This window comes from Tamandua tetradactyla, chromosome 1 (assembly GCF_023851605.1).
Source record: "Tamandua tetradactyla isolate mTamTet1 chromosome 1, mTamTet1.pri, whole genome shotgun sequence".
NCBI lineage: Eukaryota > Metazoa > Chordata > Mammalia > Pilosa > Myrmecophagidae > Tamandua > Tamandua tetradactyla.
In genome coordinates, this window is record NC_135327.1 from 47,260,912 (window position 1) to 47,280,252 (window position 19,341).

General features: G+C 36.3%; 1 protein-coding gene across 8 annotated transcripts in view; it reads left to right on the plus strand.

Moving 5' to 3' along the window:
* Nucleotides 1–19,341, plus strand: part of TASP1 (taspase 1) — a 490,143-nt gene that overhangs the window by 220 nt on the left and 470,582 nt on the right. For all 8 annotated transcript variants that reach the window (XR_013157441.1, XR_013157446.1, XM_077115178.1 and 5 more), the window contains exons 2-4: nt 8,618–8,836; nt 15,844–15,911; nt 17,721–17,789. Coding sequence is in view for 6 of the 8 variants with exons in the window: in XM_077115178.1 (XP_076971293.1) it covers nt 8,692–8,836; nt 15,844–15,911; nt 17,721–17,789 (282 nt within the window). In the remaining 2 variants the exon portion in view is untranslated. The remainder of the gene's footprint in view (nt 1–8,617; nt 8,837–15,843; nt 15,912–17,720; nt 17,790–19,341) is intronic.

Genomic DNA, 19,341 nt, shown 5'->3' on the forward strand with positions numbered 1-19,341 from the left:
GCGCGCAGGACATCTTTTGTCCGTGGCGGGACTGGGGGAGGGGGCCAGTGATGTCCCTAGTCCCCAAGTCTCGGTCGCTCGTGGGGCTAGCACCGGTTCCCTCCCCAGACTTGTCTCCAGGTTGGCGGTCTCTGTCCTATCTCCGGGACTTGAGGAACGACTGTCTGTGTGTGGGGAGCCTCGCAGCCCTTGACCTAAGTTTCAGTCGGGGCTGTGGGAGTTAGCGGTTCCCGAAGCTCTCAAGGCCATAGGGTGTGCACTCTAGCCCCGGGTGGTCGGTTCTGGGCACGGCGGCCGCGTTGTGAAATAGATGCTTGGTTAGAGTCCTGAGGAACTAATTAGCATTTTCTGCCCGGGCAGCGGAGGAAAAGACTGAGACGATGGAGAAGGAGCAACTAGAGAGGGGGTTGGAAAGTGAACTGGCGGTGCCCTGGACATGAACAGGGAATCGGGTTTCGCAAGGGAGGGGTTTCCCCTAGAGTCGCAGCTGTACGGGAGGGTAAGGGAAGGTATTTTGGGCCCGTTTGACTGAGATCCTTGAATAGTAAGCTAAGGAATTGTATTTATACACATGGGGGTTTAATTATGTCCTTTTTCTGTTTGCTTGAAAGTTTTTTTTTTCGCTTCCAAGAAGGAATGCATGTTTTTTTAAAAAGAATATTAGGAAAATGCGGAAGTATATAAAAAGAGATCACCCATAGTGCCACTAGTCCTGCATTTTGATGTTTCCTTTTAATTTTTATAGCACATTAACCTATTTACGACATGCTGTGATCATAGCATGTCCTATGATGCATGCATATAATACAGTTATAACTAAAAAACATAATTTCTGCACTGTATCCATTGTAAGTGAATTGAGATGAAATTCACATACCATAAAATTTACCTTATTAAAGTGTTTTTTAGTATATTCACAAAATTGTGCAACTCTCAGCACTGTCTAATTCCAAAACATTTTAATCAGCCCCAAAAGAATTCCTCTTCCAGCTGGGAGTTACTTACCATTCCGTTCTGCCCTCCAGTCCCTGGCAATTTAGTAAGCCTGCGGTTTTCTAGTAAGTGATGCTAATGCCCCTGGTCTGGGGACCACACTTTGAGAACCACTGCTCTCTAGTTCATCCAATATCAGCTTCCCAAATCAGGTTTAAGGGTTTCATGTTAATAGCTACAAGGAAACATTAAAGGGATTACATAATGTTACCGGGTCTGGTCTTTGAATGTAGATGGTGAAAGAAAGACCACCCACACTTTCATTCTCCCCAGGGCAAGGATAGTTCCCACCTCCCACGTGTATCCTGGCAGAACCCTAGTTTTTTCTCTACTTTATAAAGGGGTTGTAATGATTGGATGAAACCAAACTTGGGACACTTCAATAAATGAGAGCAACTTTAATTTCATTTTGTCTACTTCTGTCAATAGATTTGCCTATTCTAGATAGACATTTCATATAAAGGGAATCATGCCATATGTGGCCTTTTGTAATTGACTTCTTACACGGTTTTAAAGGTTTATCCATTTTGTAACATGAATCAGTACTTGATTTCTTTGTATTGATTAATAATATTCCATTGTATATATATGCTGCTTTTGATTTATCCATTCATCAGTTGATGGACATTTGGGTTGTTTCCCCTTTTTGGCTATTATGAGTGATGCTGCTATGAACATCTGTGTACACATTTTTTTGTGGAGATATGTTTTCAGTTCTTTTAGCTATATACCTGGAAGTGGTTTTATTGGGTCATATGATGATTCTTTGTTTAATGTTGTGAGGAACTGCTTAACTGTTTTCTGCAGTGGCTGTACCATTTCGTATTTCCACTAGCAGTATATGAGGATTCCATTTTCTTGTATCCTGACCAACATTTGTCTTATTGATTGTAGCCATCCTACTGGTTATAAAGTATCACATTGTGGTTTTAATTTGCATTCTAAGAGTTTATAGTTTTAAATCTTGCCTTTAGGCTTTGATCCATTTTGAGTTAAGTTAATTTTCATATATGGTGTGACGCAGGAGTCCAACTTCATTTTTTTTTTCCATCTGGATATCTAGTTGTCCCAGTACCATTTATCTAAAAGATTATTATTTTCTTCCCCATTGCATTGCATTGGCACCCTGGTCAAAATCAGTTGACTAAAGTGTTTAGAGTACTGTTTTCTTAAACATTTTTCTGTGTGTTGGACATTTAAGTTCCATAGTTTTGCAGTTCTAAATAATGCTGTTTTAAACATCTTTGGGTATAAAACCTTTTGTGTAATTAAAGTTATTTGGTAGAATGTGTTCTCAGAAGTGGCATTACTGGTCAAACTGAAATAAGTATGTTCTGGAACTCCTTTAATGAAATGTTAAATCTTCACTGTTCGAGATGTTAAGAGCAACCACTTGGATTCTCTGCTGAGCAGTTGCTATAGCTTAAGTGCTCAATTTCTGTAAAAGCCTTTTGTTGTAAGATGGATGTATTCTGCCTTCCCTGCTTTTAAAAGACTGAGTCAAACCTAGAGGGAAAAACTTGTATACCAAGGGGCTAACAATGTGGTGGTTTTATAAATGGTTTAAAGAACGGAACAAAACAGAAAAGAAAAAAGAACTTAATATCAAATGCCATGAAAGATCCTGGGTGAAAACACATCATTTTTTTCTGAGTTTCTTCTGCGCTTGATAATCAAGGTATATTACATTCACCTTCATCTCAGAGATGACAAACTTAAATCTTTACTCTTTAGTAGATAGCACAGAGTAAGAAAACAACCCCCCCCAAAAAAAACCCTAAAAATCAAATACAAAAGTCTATTAGGTGACAGTTTCCCTTTCACCCTTTCCCCTCAGTCTTCAGGATCTACCTAGAGCTATCCATGATCATATTACTGGTGTCTGTATAGACTAGGTCTTATATTGTATATCTCTGTAAAGATTAAATATACAAAATTATACATTTTAAGGCTCCTGATAGTTACTGACAAATTCCTTTTCAAAATGGCCTAATCAGTTTATGTGCTGGTGCAGTGCTAGTTTTGAAAATTTCACTTTTGTTTGTGTTTCCTTGAATAGTCTTTGTTTAATATTGATTATCCCACTAATATTTTCTATTTTATTTATTGTCTGTTCCTGTCCTTTGGCATGGTTTTAATTTTACTGGAATTGTCCTTTATGAGATTACTTTGGCTACTATTTGTAAATGGCTGCTTTATGATAGCCTGGATTTGGGGAGAAAAGTTAAAATGTTTTCTGTAATATTTATGCTTAGAGTTGTGTGAGCTGAACAAGGGTTCAGGCAGTAGGGAAAAGGAAATTAAATACTTGAGGGAGAAATTTATCTGGAAACTGGGTGCAGTACAAGATGACATCAAGGTGAGTTAGAAAGGATGGTGCTGCTAAGAAAAATAAGGAGTAATGAGGAAATAACGAGATATTTTGGCAAGGTGAGTTTGTTTTGGGTAGGCCAGGTATGAGGAGGATCTAGGTAGAGTTTGTAGCTAAAGCTCAGCAAATAGAAGATAAAGTTAGGAATCATCTGGTTTGCTGAGGGGATAGTTTTGAAACATTAGCAATGGATGAAACTGCTGATGAAGGCATTCAGGGATAAGCCTAAGGACAGCCATCTGGGAGTTATGTGAGAGGACAGATATGGAAGATTCAGAGGGGTCATAAGGAGATTGGCATGATTGCCAAGGAGAGCAGGTGATCAAGAAAATCAAAGGTTGCAAGCAGAAAATAAGAAAAGGTCATTGGATTTGGTGACTAGAAGACATATCCTTAAAGAAGCAAGACTCTTTTTTAAACTGCTTTTTGAGGTAAAATTAACGTTATATAGGCCATCCATTTAAAGTAAACAATTCAATGGTATTTGATATATTTAGAGTTGTCTAACCATCACCACAGTCAATTTTAGAACATTTTTATTGTCCCCCAAATAAACCCTACATCCATTCGTGGTTACTCTCCATTTTCTTTAAACGCCCTCCTCCCACCCCCCACGGTCCCTCTCAGCCCTAGGCAACCACTAATCTTATAGATTTTCCTTATCTGAACGTTTCATATAAAGAGAATTATATGATATGTGGCCTTTTGTGACTGGCTTCTTTTACTGTTTTCAAGATTCATTCAGGTTGTAGTATTTATCAGTGTTTCATTCCTTTTTATTACTAAATAATGTTTCGTTATATGGATGTAGTGAATTGTATGGATAGACCACATATTGTTTATCAGTTCATCATATGATGGTATTTGGGCTGCTTCCATATTTTGGCTAATAGGAATGATACTCCTGTGAACATCCATGTACAGGTTTTTGTGTAGACATGTTTTCCTTTCTCTTGGGTATATGGCTAGCATAGGATTGCTGGGTCATATGGTAATTCTCTGTCTAACTTTTTGAGGAATTATTGTAGAAGATGGACAAGTTGTCAGTGCTTTTTAGAAAAAATGATCATAATGAATTTTAGTATTATTATTGATAGGAAATTGCAAAATGTCAGCATTCAAACATATTAACCCAAATAAAGACATTATAAAGATGATTCATAAAATTGTTTCTGTTGTTTATAACTTACATACCTATGTATCTCCTTTCATTAGAAATATTTTGTGCTGAGTGTTACCTCAAAGCTTACCTGAAGTGTTAGATGTTTTTCTTGTGGTCCAATTTATCAATATAAATATGATTCATCAATTTCAGATAATGATTTGTAATCATTACAAATGTGATAGAAATATCATGGGAATATTTGATGTTATTTAGGGTCATGACTTATTTTTTACCCTTCAGTCTTTAACTGTAGAGATCAAATACTGTGATTCCCCTCTTCCCCAATCAGAGTACCTCTAGTTTGTGTGGCTCCTGAGAACTAGAAAAAAATGACCCAACAGCTCAGTATTGTTTATTGCCCATGGTCTGCCTATTCCTTTCCTAGATGGGATGAGTATTCAGAAGCTTCAGAATGTGATCTTTTTTCTCATTGCAGTTTTTAAGTGAGGTCTCATAGGCTTGCTCTGTTTTGGAATTTGGTCTTAGCTAATTACTTAGTATTCCTATAAATAAATAAATGAATGACTTTTTTGGTTGTTAATATATTCAGATGGTTCAAAATCAAAAGGTGGAAAAATGTAAATGAACAATGAAATCTTGATCCTGTGTCCCTCAGTCATCTAATTCTCCTTCTGGTGACCACTGTTATACTAATTTTTTGGTATAGTGCTCTGTATTTTGTTTATTTGGCTGTTTTCCTTTTCTCCCCACACAAATGATGCTACTACATGTTCTTCTGCACCACACATTTTTTATTTAACAAAATATCTTCAGGACCACTTGTATTGGTTTGCTAAAGCTGCCGGAATGCAATATTCCAAAAGTGGAATGGCCTTTATAAAGAGAATTTATTACATTACAAGTTTACAGTTCTAAGGCCAGAAAAATGTTGAAACTAAGGCACCCAGGAAAACATACCTTGACTCAAGAAAAGCTAGTGTGTGTCAAATCGGAAGGGATGTGGCTGGTGTCTGCTGGTCCTTGTTCCTGGATCCATTGCTTCCACCTTCTGATTTCGATGGTTTCCTCTCTAAGTGTCTGTGGGCTTTGAGTTAGTTCCTTGGCTTGCTTAGCATGTCATGGGAAGGCACATGGTGGTATCTGCTGGGCTTTGCCTGTGTCTAGGTATCTGCTTTCTCTGTCGGCACTCCAAGTATCTCCAAACATCCATGTCTTTGTCAGCTCTGAAGCAACTCTTCTCTAAGCATCTATGTCTGAGGTTTCTCCAAAACCTTTTGAAGGACTTTAGTAAACTAATCAAGACCCACCTTGAAAGAGTAGAGTCAAATCTTTATCTAATCAAAACTTCCCACCCACAACTGGGTGTGTCACATCTCCATGGAAACAATCCAGTCACAGATCCCAACCACAACTGGGTGTGTCATATCTCCATGAAAACAAAGTTAGTACACCCACAATATTGAATCAGGATTAAAAGAACTATGACTGCCCACAAGATTTGATTAGGAAAAAGGATGTGATTTTTCTGGGGTATATAACAGCTTCAAACCAGTACTCATATATATTAAGAACTGTATATCAAGAACTTCCTCATTCTTAACTATGGCTACTTTTATTTTTAATCTATTCCCTAATAATGGACTATTTTGGTTCAAATCTTTTTATATTGCAGATAAATCTTTTGTATTGCAGATAAATTTACATGTGTGAGTATATCTGAGGAAATATTTCTAGAAGTGGAGTTGTAGGGTCAGAGATGTGCTTTTGTAATTTTGACTGATTTTTCCATATTACCCTTGTATTACACCAATTTATGATACCCCTACTAGTTAGTGTAAAAGAGCTCCTGTTTCTCTATCCCCTCAAAACATGAGGCTGTCTTAATTTTTGATGTTTGTCTAGGTAAAAAAAAGTGAGTGTAGTTTTATTTTGTATCTCTTCTCTTTTTATCTGCTTATCTGTTTAAACTATCATATTTTTTTCTGTAAATTGATATTTGGACAGTTGTATTTTTTTGTTGTTGTTGTTCTGTTAGGTTGTCTTTTTAGTCATTGGCTGAAACTCTTTTATTTATTAGGCAAGTTAGGGTTCTGAGTTAAACAAAAACTGGCTTTGAAGTAGAAGTTGCATCATTTCTAATAGAAATATAAACATTCCAGTGGCCATTGGGAATTGGAGGCCAGAATTGTATATTGGAGCTTTTCTGCTCGAGTTCTTTCTCAGTCCGCATAAATTTGAGGGCCAGCGTTTTTGGAAGGGTTACTGAGTTTAAATGGTTTGTTAAATACTTTTCAGATAGTCTATGAGGGAGGATAGATTGCTCAAGAAATAGCATAGTAATTTATCTTCCATGTTTTATTTCATTTTTAGACAAGTTTGAGAAGCAATATTTAAAGATTTTAGCTATATTAAAATGCCAATAACATAAAGACTGTATTACTATAAACTGTAGATGTTATAATTTATTTTTTATTAAGTATAAAATTTACATTGTGATTTCTTCTTTATGAAAAGACCCATCTGATAACAGTGAGATCCATCTGATAACAGTGATCCATCTGATATCAGTGAGATAACAGCATCTTGAAGTCTTAACAGCCCATCATGTTTGGATGTGTTTTCATTTTAACTGAAGCTCTTGATTTTACAGAGCTAGAGTTTTCACTCAAGTTTCTGCTCTTAGCCTAGTGGGCGGCTGGGCATGGGGGCATGCTTGAGCCAGCTGATGAAAGACTAATTACTTAAATCCCACTTCTTCATCTGATACATGAATAAATAGTAGCCTATCTCAGCAAAATATTGTGAGAAATAACCAAAATAAAATAAAGATAATTGGAGCATATTCTTGTGAAGTCATTGGGAAGGAACCATTGTTAGGAAATAGCATCCACCACAAAACAAAAATAAAAACCAACATTTTAATTTACTGTTATTTAATCAAGATCAGCATGCTTTTGTAATCAAAATGTTTTCCTACATTTATGAACATATGTTAAACTTTCAACAAAACAGTGTGTATGTGTGTGTGTATGATTTTAAGCTATCTGTCCAATAAATGATATATAATAAAAATAAAATGGCCTGTTTTTAACTAGGAATTAAGGAAAGTTAAAATACCACATTTCAGTGTTTCTAAGATCCATTTCTATTAAAGGATGGATCCACTTTTTAAAAATTATCCGTTGTGGACCAATACATTTGAAAATTACAAGAAAAAAATACTAAGAAATGAATCTGTGAAAGAACAAAAATAAAAGCTCAAATTTTTGTTAGATTTAGCAGTTATTGTTTCAATATAATTATAAACAAAATAGGAAATAGGAAAGAATTGTAAAAACTATACGCATCTTTTACTGAAAATGTGTGTAAAGCAATTCATATTTTAATAAAGCAATAATGTTTTGTACCATAATTATTGTTATGAAGCCAGAATTGCTAGAAGCTTGTGAGCTAATAATATTGAGAAAAATCAGAAACATTTACCATAAGTTGTTTGTGGTTTGTTTTATTGAATTTTATGTCTCATCATTTATCTGTTGAAAACCTCAGAAGTATGCTTTTCATGAAAGTTGGCTATTTCCAGAAGTGCTATTTTAATTTCTTGGTTTAGTCATATGGTTTTGTTGGCAATTTTGTTTTACAAATTGAGCTGTGACGCATCAAACCCTCGTAAAAGTGTCTTTATAGGCAGGTAAAAAACTGTATGTTGCTTCATTTCTTTGTTTATATAAATAACAATGTAGGCTTTCTATCAAGGCTCAGCAATATTGCCAGCACCACCTATGCTTCTAGAATTCCCCAGAAATTATTAGCATTTGGTTTGAGGGAGTAGAAAGTGTTTTTTAAGTTATATTGAAGATTATTTGAAGGTAGATGAAAGAAAGATGAAATGTCTTTGGACTCAGTAATAGGGTCTTTTTACAAATTCTTTCAATATGACTTCAAGCAAATACTGTCAGTGGACAGTGAGATTTAAATTCTAATCATTTAATTTTTTTCTATTTTTATTTCCCTGTTAAATAATTTTAAAAATAAGTGTTTTGAAATTTATCTTTGCATGAATTTGTATAAGTAATGTGTGTGTTGGTGGAAAGAAATGCATATAATTTTTGCCGGTTTTCCTCTAGGGTAATTCCTCTCCTGAAATTGCTTTTGGATGGAAGTATGCTCTTTTCTCAATAGAAGATGGTAATCTTGGAGAATGACCATGGAGAAGGGGATGAGCTCAGGGGAAGGGCTGCCTTCCAGATCATGTCAGGTGTCTGCTGTTAAAATAACAGCCAAAGAACTGGAAACAAAGCAATCCCATAAAGAGAAGCGAGGGGGCTTTGTGCTGGTGCATGCAGGTAAGCCCTAAGTGCGTGAGTCTGTTTTTTCTTGTCTTAAAGTACGTTGAGAATTGAATTTCATGTCTGGAGAAGCCAAACTGCCACACAGGAGTTGGGACCAAGGAGATTGACTTCAGTAGTAGTCCCCAGTTACAGGTTAATGGCAGGCTCTTCCTATGTCTTCTTCACTCCACTCACCCATTATTTCCTTTTACCCACTATAATAGACGTACGTAGGTGGTGTTAAAACCTGGCATACAGTCATTTTAGAAACTCTGGTTTGTGTTTTTAAAAATAAAAATATTGCTGAAAAAAATATGATTGGCTCCATAATAGACTGTAGCCATCTGAGGGTCTAATCATACAATCTTAGAGCTGATTTGCTCTCTTAATATTATAAATGAAGAATTTTAAGACCAGAGAGAGTAAGTGACTTCAGCCACACAGCTAGTTGCTTCTAGAGTCAGGTTGAGAAAACTGAGCCCAATAGATCCTGGTCTCTTGCCCTCAGTACTAGTATCAGCCTGTAATTTTCTACTTCAGAGATGAGGCCAGAACGTCTATGTCGGGATCCCCCATCATTGAAAACTCTTGGGCTTCAGAGCAGTGCAGCTCTGCTCAGATATCAGCTTAGTAGGTTCTCTTTTCTTTGGATATTTTTGTTTGTCTAAAGTCTGTGTATCTGTGAAGGGAAGTAGGAATGACTGGGTTTCCTTTTAACCTTCCTCTTACTGTTAAACGGGATGGGAGCAGGATGGGCTGAAAAGTGGAATTGTTCTTGTAAAACTGATATCCCATTTGGTCATTAAGCTTTGGCTATATCCTGACTTGATGACTTGAGATCTCATAAAATCTATTCCAGAAGGGTCTTTAAAAAACAGGTTTGTTTAGTCCCATTTCTTACAGGTCATTTTATAAAGAGATGAGATAAAGTAACAGAAATAACCTAGTTAGAGCTGTAGACCTGGAATTAGAACTCCTGTCTTCGTACTTCTAGTCCAGTGTTCTTTCCACTACACCAAGCTGATGGTGCATCTTCGATAGTACCCAGTGAGTTTTTCTGAATAAACATTTGAAAAATGTACAAAAAGTGTCTGAAATTCATAACAAGTAACAACATAGAGCTCTTGATTAGTTGGAAAGTGTTGTTTTCTATGACTGTCATGTCAAATATAGCCCTCCTCTCTCAGACAAACACTAGATGGTAATGAATCTCAGATAAAGTTGGTGCTGGGGGCCAGAGATAGGAGGAGGAAATGCAGGTTATGGCTGGAGAATGTGTGGATTAACAGTTGATTCCTCTTCTAAATTATTAGGTCAAATAGAATGAATGCTTATGTAGTGTTTTAGTTTGTTAAGCTGCCAGAATGCACTTTACTAAAAGCAGAATGGCTTTTAAAAAGGGAATTTATTAAGTTGCAAGTTTACAGTTCTAAAGCCTTGAAAATATCCAAACTAAAGCATCCAGAGAAAGATACCTTAACTTCTAAGAAAGGTCTGATGAAGTTTGGGGTTTCTCTCTCAGCTGGGAAGGCACATGGCGACATCTGCTAGCTTTCTCTCATTTCATAAGGCTTCCCTGGGGTGTTTTCCTTTTGTGTGTCCAAAGATCCCTGGCTGTGTGGGCTCTGTGGGCACTAAAGCTTTTTCCAAAATGTTTCCCTCTTAAAGGGTTCCAGTAAGCAACCCCGCCTTGAATGGGTGAAGACGTATCTCCATGGAAACTACCTGTTCTAGTTTGCTAGCTGCCGGAATGCAACATATCAGAAACGGAATGGCTTTTATCAAGGGGATAAAAGCTAGTTTATCCCCTTTTATAAGTTGCTAGTTTACAGTTCTAAGGCTGAGAAAATGTCCCAATTAAAACAAGTCTATAGAAATGTCCAGTTTAAGGCATCCGGGGAAAGATACCTTGGTTCAAGAAGGCTAACGACATTCAACATTTCTCTCTCAGCTGGAAGGGCACATGGCGAACATGGTGGAATCTTCTAGCTTTCTCGTGGCTCTACCAAAAGGAGACTCTCTCCAAAATGTTTCCTCTTTTAAAGGGTTCCAGCAAGCAACTCCACCTTCAGTGGGTGGTGACACACCTCCATGGAAATCATCTAATCAAAAGTTACCACCCACAGTTAGGTGGGTCACATCTTTATAGAAACAATCAAAATGCTCCCACCCAGCAGTATTGAATGAGGATCAAAGGGCATGGCTTTTCTGGGGTCCACCACAGATTCAGACTGGCACACTACCTGAGCAAAAGGTACCACCCACAATTGGGTGGATCACATCTCCATGGAAATAATGAAAAAGATCCCACCCAGCAATATTGAATGAGGATTGAAGAACATGGCTTTTCTGGGGTACATGATAGTTTCAAACCAGCACTTGGAGAAATAAATATCTTGTACATTTAAGGGACAAAAATTAAATTCCTCATCCAGTGTAGGAATTTTAGAACTGTTTAATTTAGCAGTAGAGAAGACTTGCCCAGATTTCATTCCAGTAGCAGATTCTTAATTTTTCCTAGATTTGTATACTGCCTATACCATTTACCTAATATTTAAAAATAATAGTTAAAAGTAATGTTAAAAAAATAACACTTTATAAACTTAAATGGAATATCTGTATCACATGCCATAGAGAGAAAATAATGTTATATACAATACAAACAAAACTGTAATTAAAGTTTAGCTAGATAACTGATGTGTGTCTGTGGCTTGGATCCTGAGCCTTCCTTTCCTTTGTTAAACCAAGAATTAGCAAGTATTAACCAGTTATTAAGGAGATACTGGGACCAAACTGAGACTTTTTCCAAATTCTAATCAGACAGTTACTTGTTAATACTATTTTACTCCATGTACTGTATTGTTCCGTCTTAGGGCCTCTGCAATCTAAGACAAAACTGGGATCACTTATTCTTATAGGACCATGAAGAGATACCTATGAAATATTAGCAGGGGCTCTATGAAATCTCCTGAGGAACAGGATGAGAATGTGGGTGTTTTATGGCTCCCAGTTGCTTAGATATCTTTTCTGCTATCCTGGATCCCTGTACCATCGCTCTGTGAACCAGTTCTTTCTCCAAGTTGAGGAAAGGTGGATTAGGTTTATGTCAGAGAAGCTCCAGTTATGAGGCCTAGCGATGTAGTTCTTAATCTTCCTTAGACTGGACCCCGTGGGACTTTTGGGATGGGGTGGCTTCAGTACTCTCTGTTAAAGAACTTTGTTTAGAGGCCTGATGATCAGAGTTTAAAGGCTCTTGTCTTTGTTTTTTTCTTACTAAGGCTGTTCTAAGATCCCTGACTAAGCAAGAAATAATCCCCTTAGAGAAATAAATCTATTCAGAGATATTGTCTTGAGGAAGTGACTGGCTGATCTGAAAAAAGGCAGGGACTTTAATAGGATTTCTAATCCAGGATTTCTAGTAGGCAGTCTTGAATATGATGTTACTGACATTTCAGAGAAACTCTGAAATACATTCCCTTGGGTGGGTGAGAACATTAAAATGTTGAATGGGAGTTGTGGTAGCAGCCATGGTAGACAGGTGGGGTGTGACACTTCTTCAAAGATTGCTCAGAAGCTTTTCTTTTTAACTTTGTTTTATTGTGAAATATAACATATATACAAACAGCAATAAATTTCCAAGTATATTTTAACAAGTAGTTATAGAACAGATTTTAAAGTTTAGTAGGGTTACAGGTCCCTGATTTTTCCTTTTTCCTTCTAGCTACTCCAAGATATTGGAGACCAAAAGAAATATCAATATAATGATTCAGTAGTCATACTCATTTGTTAAATCCTATCTTCTCTGCTTTACTCTTCCTTCTCTTTTTTTTTTTTTTTTTGCTTTTTTGTAATAAATAACATACAAAAAAGCAATAGATTTCAAAAGTACATCACAATAACTAGTTGTAGAACAGATTTCAGAGTTTGGTATGGGTTACAATTCCACCATTTTAGGTTTTTGCTTCTAGCTGCTCTAGGGTATTGGAGACTAAAATAAATATCAAAGTAATGATTCAGCACTCATACTTATTTGTTAAACATGACCTTCTCTGTATAATTCCAGCATCACCTTTGATCTTTCTCCTACGCTTTAGGGGTATTTGGGCTATGCCCATTCTAACTTTTTCATGTTGAAAAGGGCTATCAGTAATATGGGATGGGGGAATGGAACTAGTTGATGTTCCTGAGAGGCTGGCCCCTCTGCAATTCAGGATTTATCTTGTCCAGGGACCCATCTGGAGGTTGTAGGTTTCTGAGTTACCCTAGTGCATGGAACCTTTGTAGAATCTTATATAATGCCCTAGGTATCCTTTAGGATTGGCTGGAATGGTCCTGGTTGGGGTTTGGCAAGTTATAATAGGTAGCAATGTCTACCTGAATCTTGCCTAAGAGTGACCTCCACAGTAGCCTCTTGACTCTATTTGAACTCTCTTAACCGCTGTTACCTTATTTGTTATACTTCTTTTCCTCCTTTTGGTCAGGATGTAATTGTTGATCCCATGGTGCCAGGGCCAAGGTCATCCTTGGAAGTCATTTCCCATGCCTCCAGGGAGATTTTTGCCCCTGGATATTATGTCCCATGTAGTGGGGAAGGCAGTGGTTTCACTTGCATAGTTTGGCTTAGAGAGAGAGAGGCCCCACCTGAGCAACAAAAGAGGTCTTTCAGATGTGACTCTTATGCATGATTGTAGGTAAGCTAAGCTTCTCCACTACATACATAAGCTTCGCAAGAGCAGTCCTCAAGATCAAGGGCTTAGCCTATTGATTTGGGTGTCCCTAATGTTTGACATAGTATCTGGGGTTTCCCTGGTGGTAAAGTTTAATAGTTCCATATTTTTTCTCCTATCCCTCAAGGGACTTTGTCAATACTTTTTGATTATATTCTTAATAAACTGTGGGATGTATCCAGGCATTACATTAAACTCTACAGGATTAAAGTCCCTCGTTATTCTTCGCTTCCTGTGTTTGCAGTCTTTAAATGATCTATCCAGACAGGTTGAGTTAGATTATGTGCTACAGAAAATGTAGATTCTGAGCAAAATAAACCTTTCTTTCTTTGGTTTCAAAGAGTGGCTGAAGTTCTAAAATACAGACAATGTCTTCCTTACCCCTGTTTTCTGAATTAACTTAACTCCAACCTGATTGGCTTTACTCTAATCTCTAAATACCAGTTTATACATATATGAAACAACCTCTCAAAATCCAGAAATAACAGTTACTGTTGTAGAATAAATGTGACTGCTGTAAGAGCTTATAATCTAGGCCCCAGTTTTTTAAATAAGTATTTTCTAAATGAGATCATAAAATATTTGCCCTTTTGTTTTTGGCTTATTTTGTCTCACTAAATGCCCCACAGGTTCATTCACATTGTTGCATGCCTCACAGATTCATTCCCATTTGTAGCAGCACAATGTTTGATCATATGTTTACACCATTTTTCTCCAGTCTGCTTCTTAGCACATCTTCCAGCCATGTCCATCTGCTGGGCCTCATGTATAACATCCAAAATCAGCAGTCCATCAACACTCTCAATTTTAGATAATTTCATTGTTCTCAAGAGAAAGATAACCAAGAAACCCACCCTCACCAAATAGAAAATACAAACCTCCCCATAACTCTTGTCCCTCCCCCTATTATGTACCCCTGGTATTGCTGTGGTCCAGTTGGTGTTTTCCTGTTAAACACAGCCCATAGAATGCAATAGCAGTTTTCCCTTCATACCCTGAAATTATACACACTTTGTACAAGATTCATACCTTTGCAGTAATTCATGTAAGAATTTATTTATATTTGTGTGTTATTCGGGGGCACACATAAGTATATACAACCCCTTTCAACCATGTTCACCTTCAATATGGTGATATTACTTAAAGACCCACTAGTGAACTTCCTTCACTTCTGTCTATTTCCTTAAAATTCATTTCAACCTCGTTAGCTTACTGTTCACCTATCTCAAGCTTCCATGTATTTCTAAGTCCCCTATATTTTGTATTATAAGTCTCTGATTTTACCTTTACCGTTCATAAAAGTGGAATCACACAGTATCTATCCTTTTGTATCTGTTTTATTCACTCAGCATTATGTCCCTAGGGCTCATCCATCTTGTCATGTGCTTCAGGACATCATTTCATCTTACTGTTGCATAATATTCCATTGTAGGTATATGCCACATTTTGTTAATCCACTTGTCTGCTGATGGGCATTTGGATTGTTTCCTTCTTTTGGGGTGATTGTGAATAATATTGCTATGAAGATCAGTGTGCAAATGTCTCTTTGTGTCACTGCTTTCAGCTCTTCTGGGTATATACCAAGTAGTGTTATTGCCAGGTCATAGGGAAACTTGATATTTAGTTTTCTGAGGAACCACCAGACTGTTTTCCATAGTGGCTGTAGCATATACATTCCCACCAGCAGTGCATAAGTATTCCAATTTCTCCACATTCTCTCAAACATTTGTAGTTTCCTGTTTGTTTAATAGATTAGTTTCCTGTTTGTTCTTATAGATGTGAGACAGTATCTCATTATAGTCTTGATCTGCATTTCCCTTATAGCTAATCAGAATGAGCATCTCTTCATGTGAGAAGGTACTTCATTTTCTGAAGTAACTGTTAAGAATTCTGGATTCTGAGCAGTAATTTCCCAAAACAACAGGGAATTTCTAAAGGTCAACAAAGGGGAATGTGATGGGATCCTGTCCCTGATACCTTCTGGGTTATAAACTCCAGACCAAAGCAAGAACTTTGGAGTGAGGCTCGTGGAAGGAGGGACGGGGTAACCCTGGGAACATGGATTGTTTCTGGGGCTTCTGACAGAAAAATATTTTTGAAAAATAAGTTAATTCAAAATATTAAAAAGGCTTTTATGGTTGGAGAAAGAAACTATTAGATTTTCATAGCTCCATACATTTAGAGCAATTGTTTTATTTTCACTAGGGCAGTATCAGTTTGTATGGGATATATAATAAACGTAAGGTCACTGATATTTTAGTGATAAGCAGCAATTGATTAATTTTTCTGCTACAGGTGCAGGTTATCATTCTGAGTCTAAAGCCAAGGAGTACAAACATGTATGCAAACGAGCATGTCAAAAGGTATGTGTAAATTTTATGATGCAAACATTTCAGTTTTTTAGCACATAGTAGCTTTACCTTGAAATTTAAAATTCTAAAGTTTTGTTTTTAAAGAAGTCTTTGGTTTGTACCACAAAGTTATTTTGATTTTATTTGTGGGATCTTTTTTTTTTTGTTTATTTCAAGTTATGTTTTTTATTCTCCAAATGCTGCTTAGATCTCTCCTCTCCTTCCCCAGACTAAAGCTTGTATTTCTGGAATTGTGGGCACATAATCATCTCTTTTAATCCTAGCAATGGCATTGAGTTCTATAAAAGAGAAGGGGAAAACAGCTAAAAGGCAGCCAACATGTCTTTCCATAGAAGGAAGAAAAATAACAAAAAAATTAAAATGGGTATTTTTCTAAGATTATTCTGTACTTTTTCCTTCTGTTTTTATCATGTAGTTTGTGTATAGCAAATTCATTGTCATTTCTGGGTTTAGCTTTGTCCTTGTGCTCAGTTGTGCTCTTTGAGGCTTTCCTAAATTGTTGAATACCTAATGTGGGAGTAGGAATGTAATTAGAAGAAATATTGTTTGTTTTAATTTTGATCCTGACTATATACTGTAATATGTAAACCTTCCATTACATTTTTACATGGGCAGGCACCAGGAAACGAACCCGGTCCCCGGCATGGCAGACTAGAGCTCTGCCACTGAGCCATTGTCCACCCACCTTCTATTACTTTTTATGCAAATAGAATCTTAACTGTTTATTGTAAATCAAGTTAAGTAGGTCTCCCTCAGCTCTTTTCATTTATATTTACATTCCATTTAATAGCAATGTTATACTTTATTGGAGTTTAAGCTTTTTCTTATGAATGAAATTCCATAAATAAATTAGACTATTTTATTGTTTTTTAAATTAAATATTGTTAGAGCTAAAATTTAGATGTCCCCTAAAGCTGTTTTATCTTATTTAAAAGTGTGAAAACTTCTATTATCTGAAAAGAAATGTTTACTTATAAAACTATAATCCCAGAAATAATGTATTTGGACTATGTTATTAACTTCCTCAATTTATAGAATTCATCAGTTTCTTAAAAGTTTAATGAGCCAGGTTCGTTTCCCAGACCATGCACCTGAAAAAAAGACACAAAGTTTAATGAGGAATAAAATTCTTAGTTTTTGAACTTTCTCTTTGTTAACTAAACTAGGACTTTAATAATTAATTTAGATGTGTGTCTGTCTCTGTCTGTTTGTCTATCTTTCTCTTCTTCTTTACTCTCTGTAGTTTATATTACAAAATAGTATGGTTTATCTTAATATAAATTACATTCTAGCACAAAATGCTTTTGTTAAACATGGTTCCATCTGATGATTCTGACATGCTACTGTTTATATAGATATTGATGCAGAGAGTAGTAAAAATGAGAAGAGTAAGTATTAGCTTAGTCCAAAATCCAGTTATCTATATAAAGTATGAATTGTCAGGATATTTAAACCAAACTGAATTTGTGTAATTGATGTGGCTATTTTGAATTGTCTTGTGATAAAAGAAGCCGTTTCACCTACCAGATTCCTTCCACTTTACATTTAGTTAGTGGCCAGATTTTATTCCTTTTCTTAATTTGAAAAATATTAAGTGAGATATATTATAAATTAACCCGAATATAAATACTTGCTTGTTTTAAATCTAACTAACTTATGTCTTGAAGCATGATATGGAACTAGTGATCAATTTTTATTAACTATAAATGTTTCTAATACCTCTTTAAGTCTTTAGAGTTTGTGGGTAGGTTTGAGAAGTTGTGGTTTTACAGTGAATACACTCTCCCTTTGGTTCCATAGGCAATCGAGAAGCTACAGGCTGGAGCTCTTGCAACAGATGCAGTGACTGCAGCTCTGGTGGAACTTGAGGTATTTTTTTTTCTGTTTATGAGCTTATATTCTTTGTTTTAACTGACATGAAACTGTTGAATTAGGCAGCCATAAATTATATGACCAGTTTTCCCAACAGTATTACCAAAGTCATGAAGAAGCCTGTGATGCTGTTAGGTTGTTTTCATTGGGTACTTTTCTGAGTGATGTAAAAGTCCATTAAATCCACCCCCCTTTTTGTGAGAGTCATGAATACAAAAGTTAATGATAACTGGATTCTTAAGTTTCCTCAATATTTGCAGTAGTAAAATTTCCTGAATTTAACATCCCCCAAAGTAATATATGTACTGTTGTTTAAAAGTAAAAAATCCAACTGTCTAAAAGTGTCTACAGTGGAAGGGGAGGTTTTCTACACATCTAGCCATTAGATATATATCCCAAAGCTGTGTTCTGTGATGTTTGTCTTGTCCATGATATGATTCCTACCATTGGCCTCAGTTAAGTGCATACCTTGTGAAATTGAGTGGGGAGGCTCTCATTTTTGACTGTGATTCTGAGTACTCCTGGGATCTCTTAGGTTTCTTAATCTGATGAGTTTGTCTAGGGAATACTGAAGGCTTCAGAAGGTTGTCTTGTGCTGCTTAAATTTACAGAATATAGGTTGTATCAGTCAGTGTAGTGGATTATAGTGAACAATTAGTTTTCTGGCTAAGGAGACTACTTGGGGAGTTGAATCAAGTAAGACATGAAGATAAAACATTGATGAGTTTGGGGGAGGAAGTGATACCTAGACTAGATGTTCCCAAATTGACCAGATTGTGGACCTTGTGTTTAGGCTCTCATTATGAGGATATCTTCCCTGTCATGCCAGACCTTGCCTTTCCTTTGAAAATGTCCAGTTTACTATGAGTCCTAGCCATGTTTTCTTCATATTCCTTGCTTAATTGTGAAGCTGTGCTTTTGATCATGTTTTATAAAATTTAGTTTCTTTGTAAATGCCTTCAGCTTGGTCCTAATGTAGTCAAGGAAGGTGAACATCTCTGGTGGACTCCAGTTCTGTTATAGCTTTGTTCCTGAGGCATGTGACCTGGGGATGTGTGGGTCCCCTCCTGTTGTAACTAATGTCTTATGCCAGCTCTACCAGTCATTAGCCCTGTGTCTCTTGGCATGTCACAGACTCTCCTTGATTCAGTTTCCCTTTATAATATGTGGATAATAATAATTCCTACTTTATAGGCATGTTGTGAAGAATAACTTAGTTAATATATGTTAATTACTTAGAACAGTGTGTGGCATTTTGTAAGCACCTGATAACTATTAGCAGTTATTCCTATTATGTTTTGAGGTGCTTTGGAAATGATACGTACAAGGTGAATTTTCATGGTAACTATTATGACAAGCTTTTTTTTTCACATTTTTGTTGTGAAATATAACATATATACAAAAAAGGGATACACTTCAAAGTACATTTTAACAGGTAGTGGTAGAAAACATTTTGAAGTGTGGTATGGGTTTTAGTTCTACAATTTTAGGGATTTCCTTGTAGCTGCTCTAAGACACTGGAAACTAAAAAAGAAATATCAATAAAATT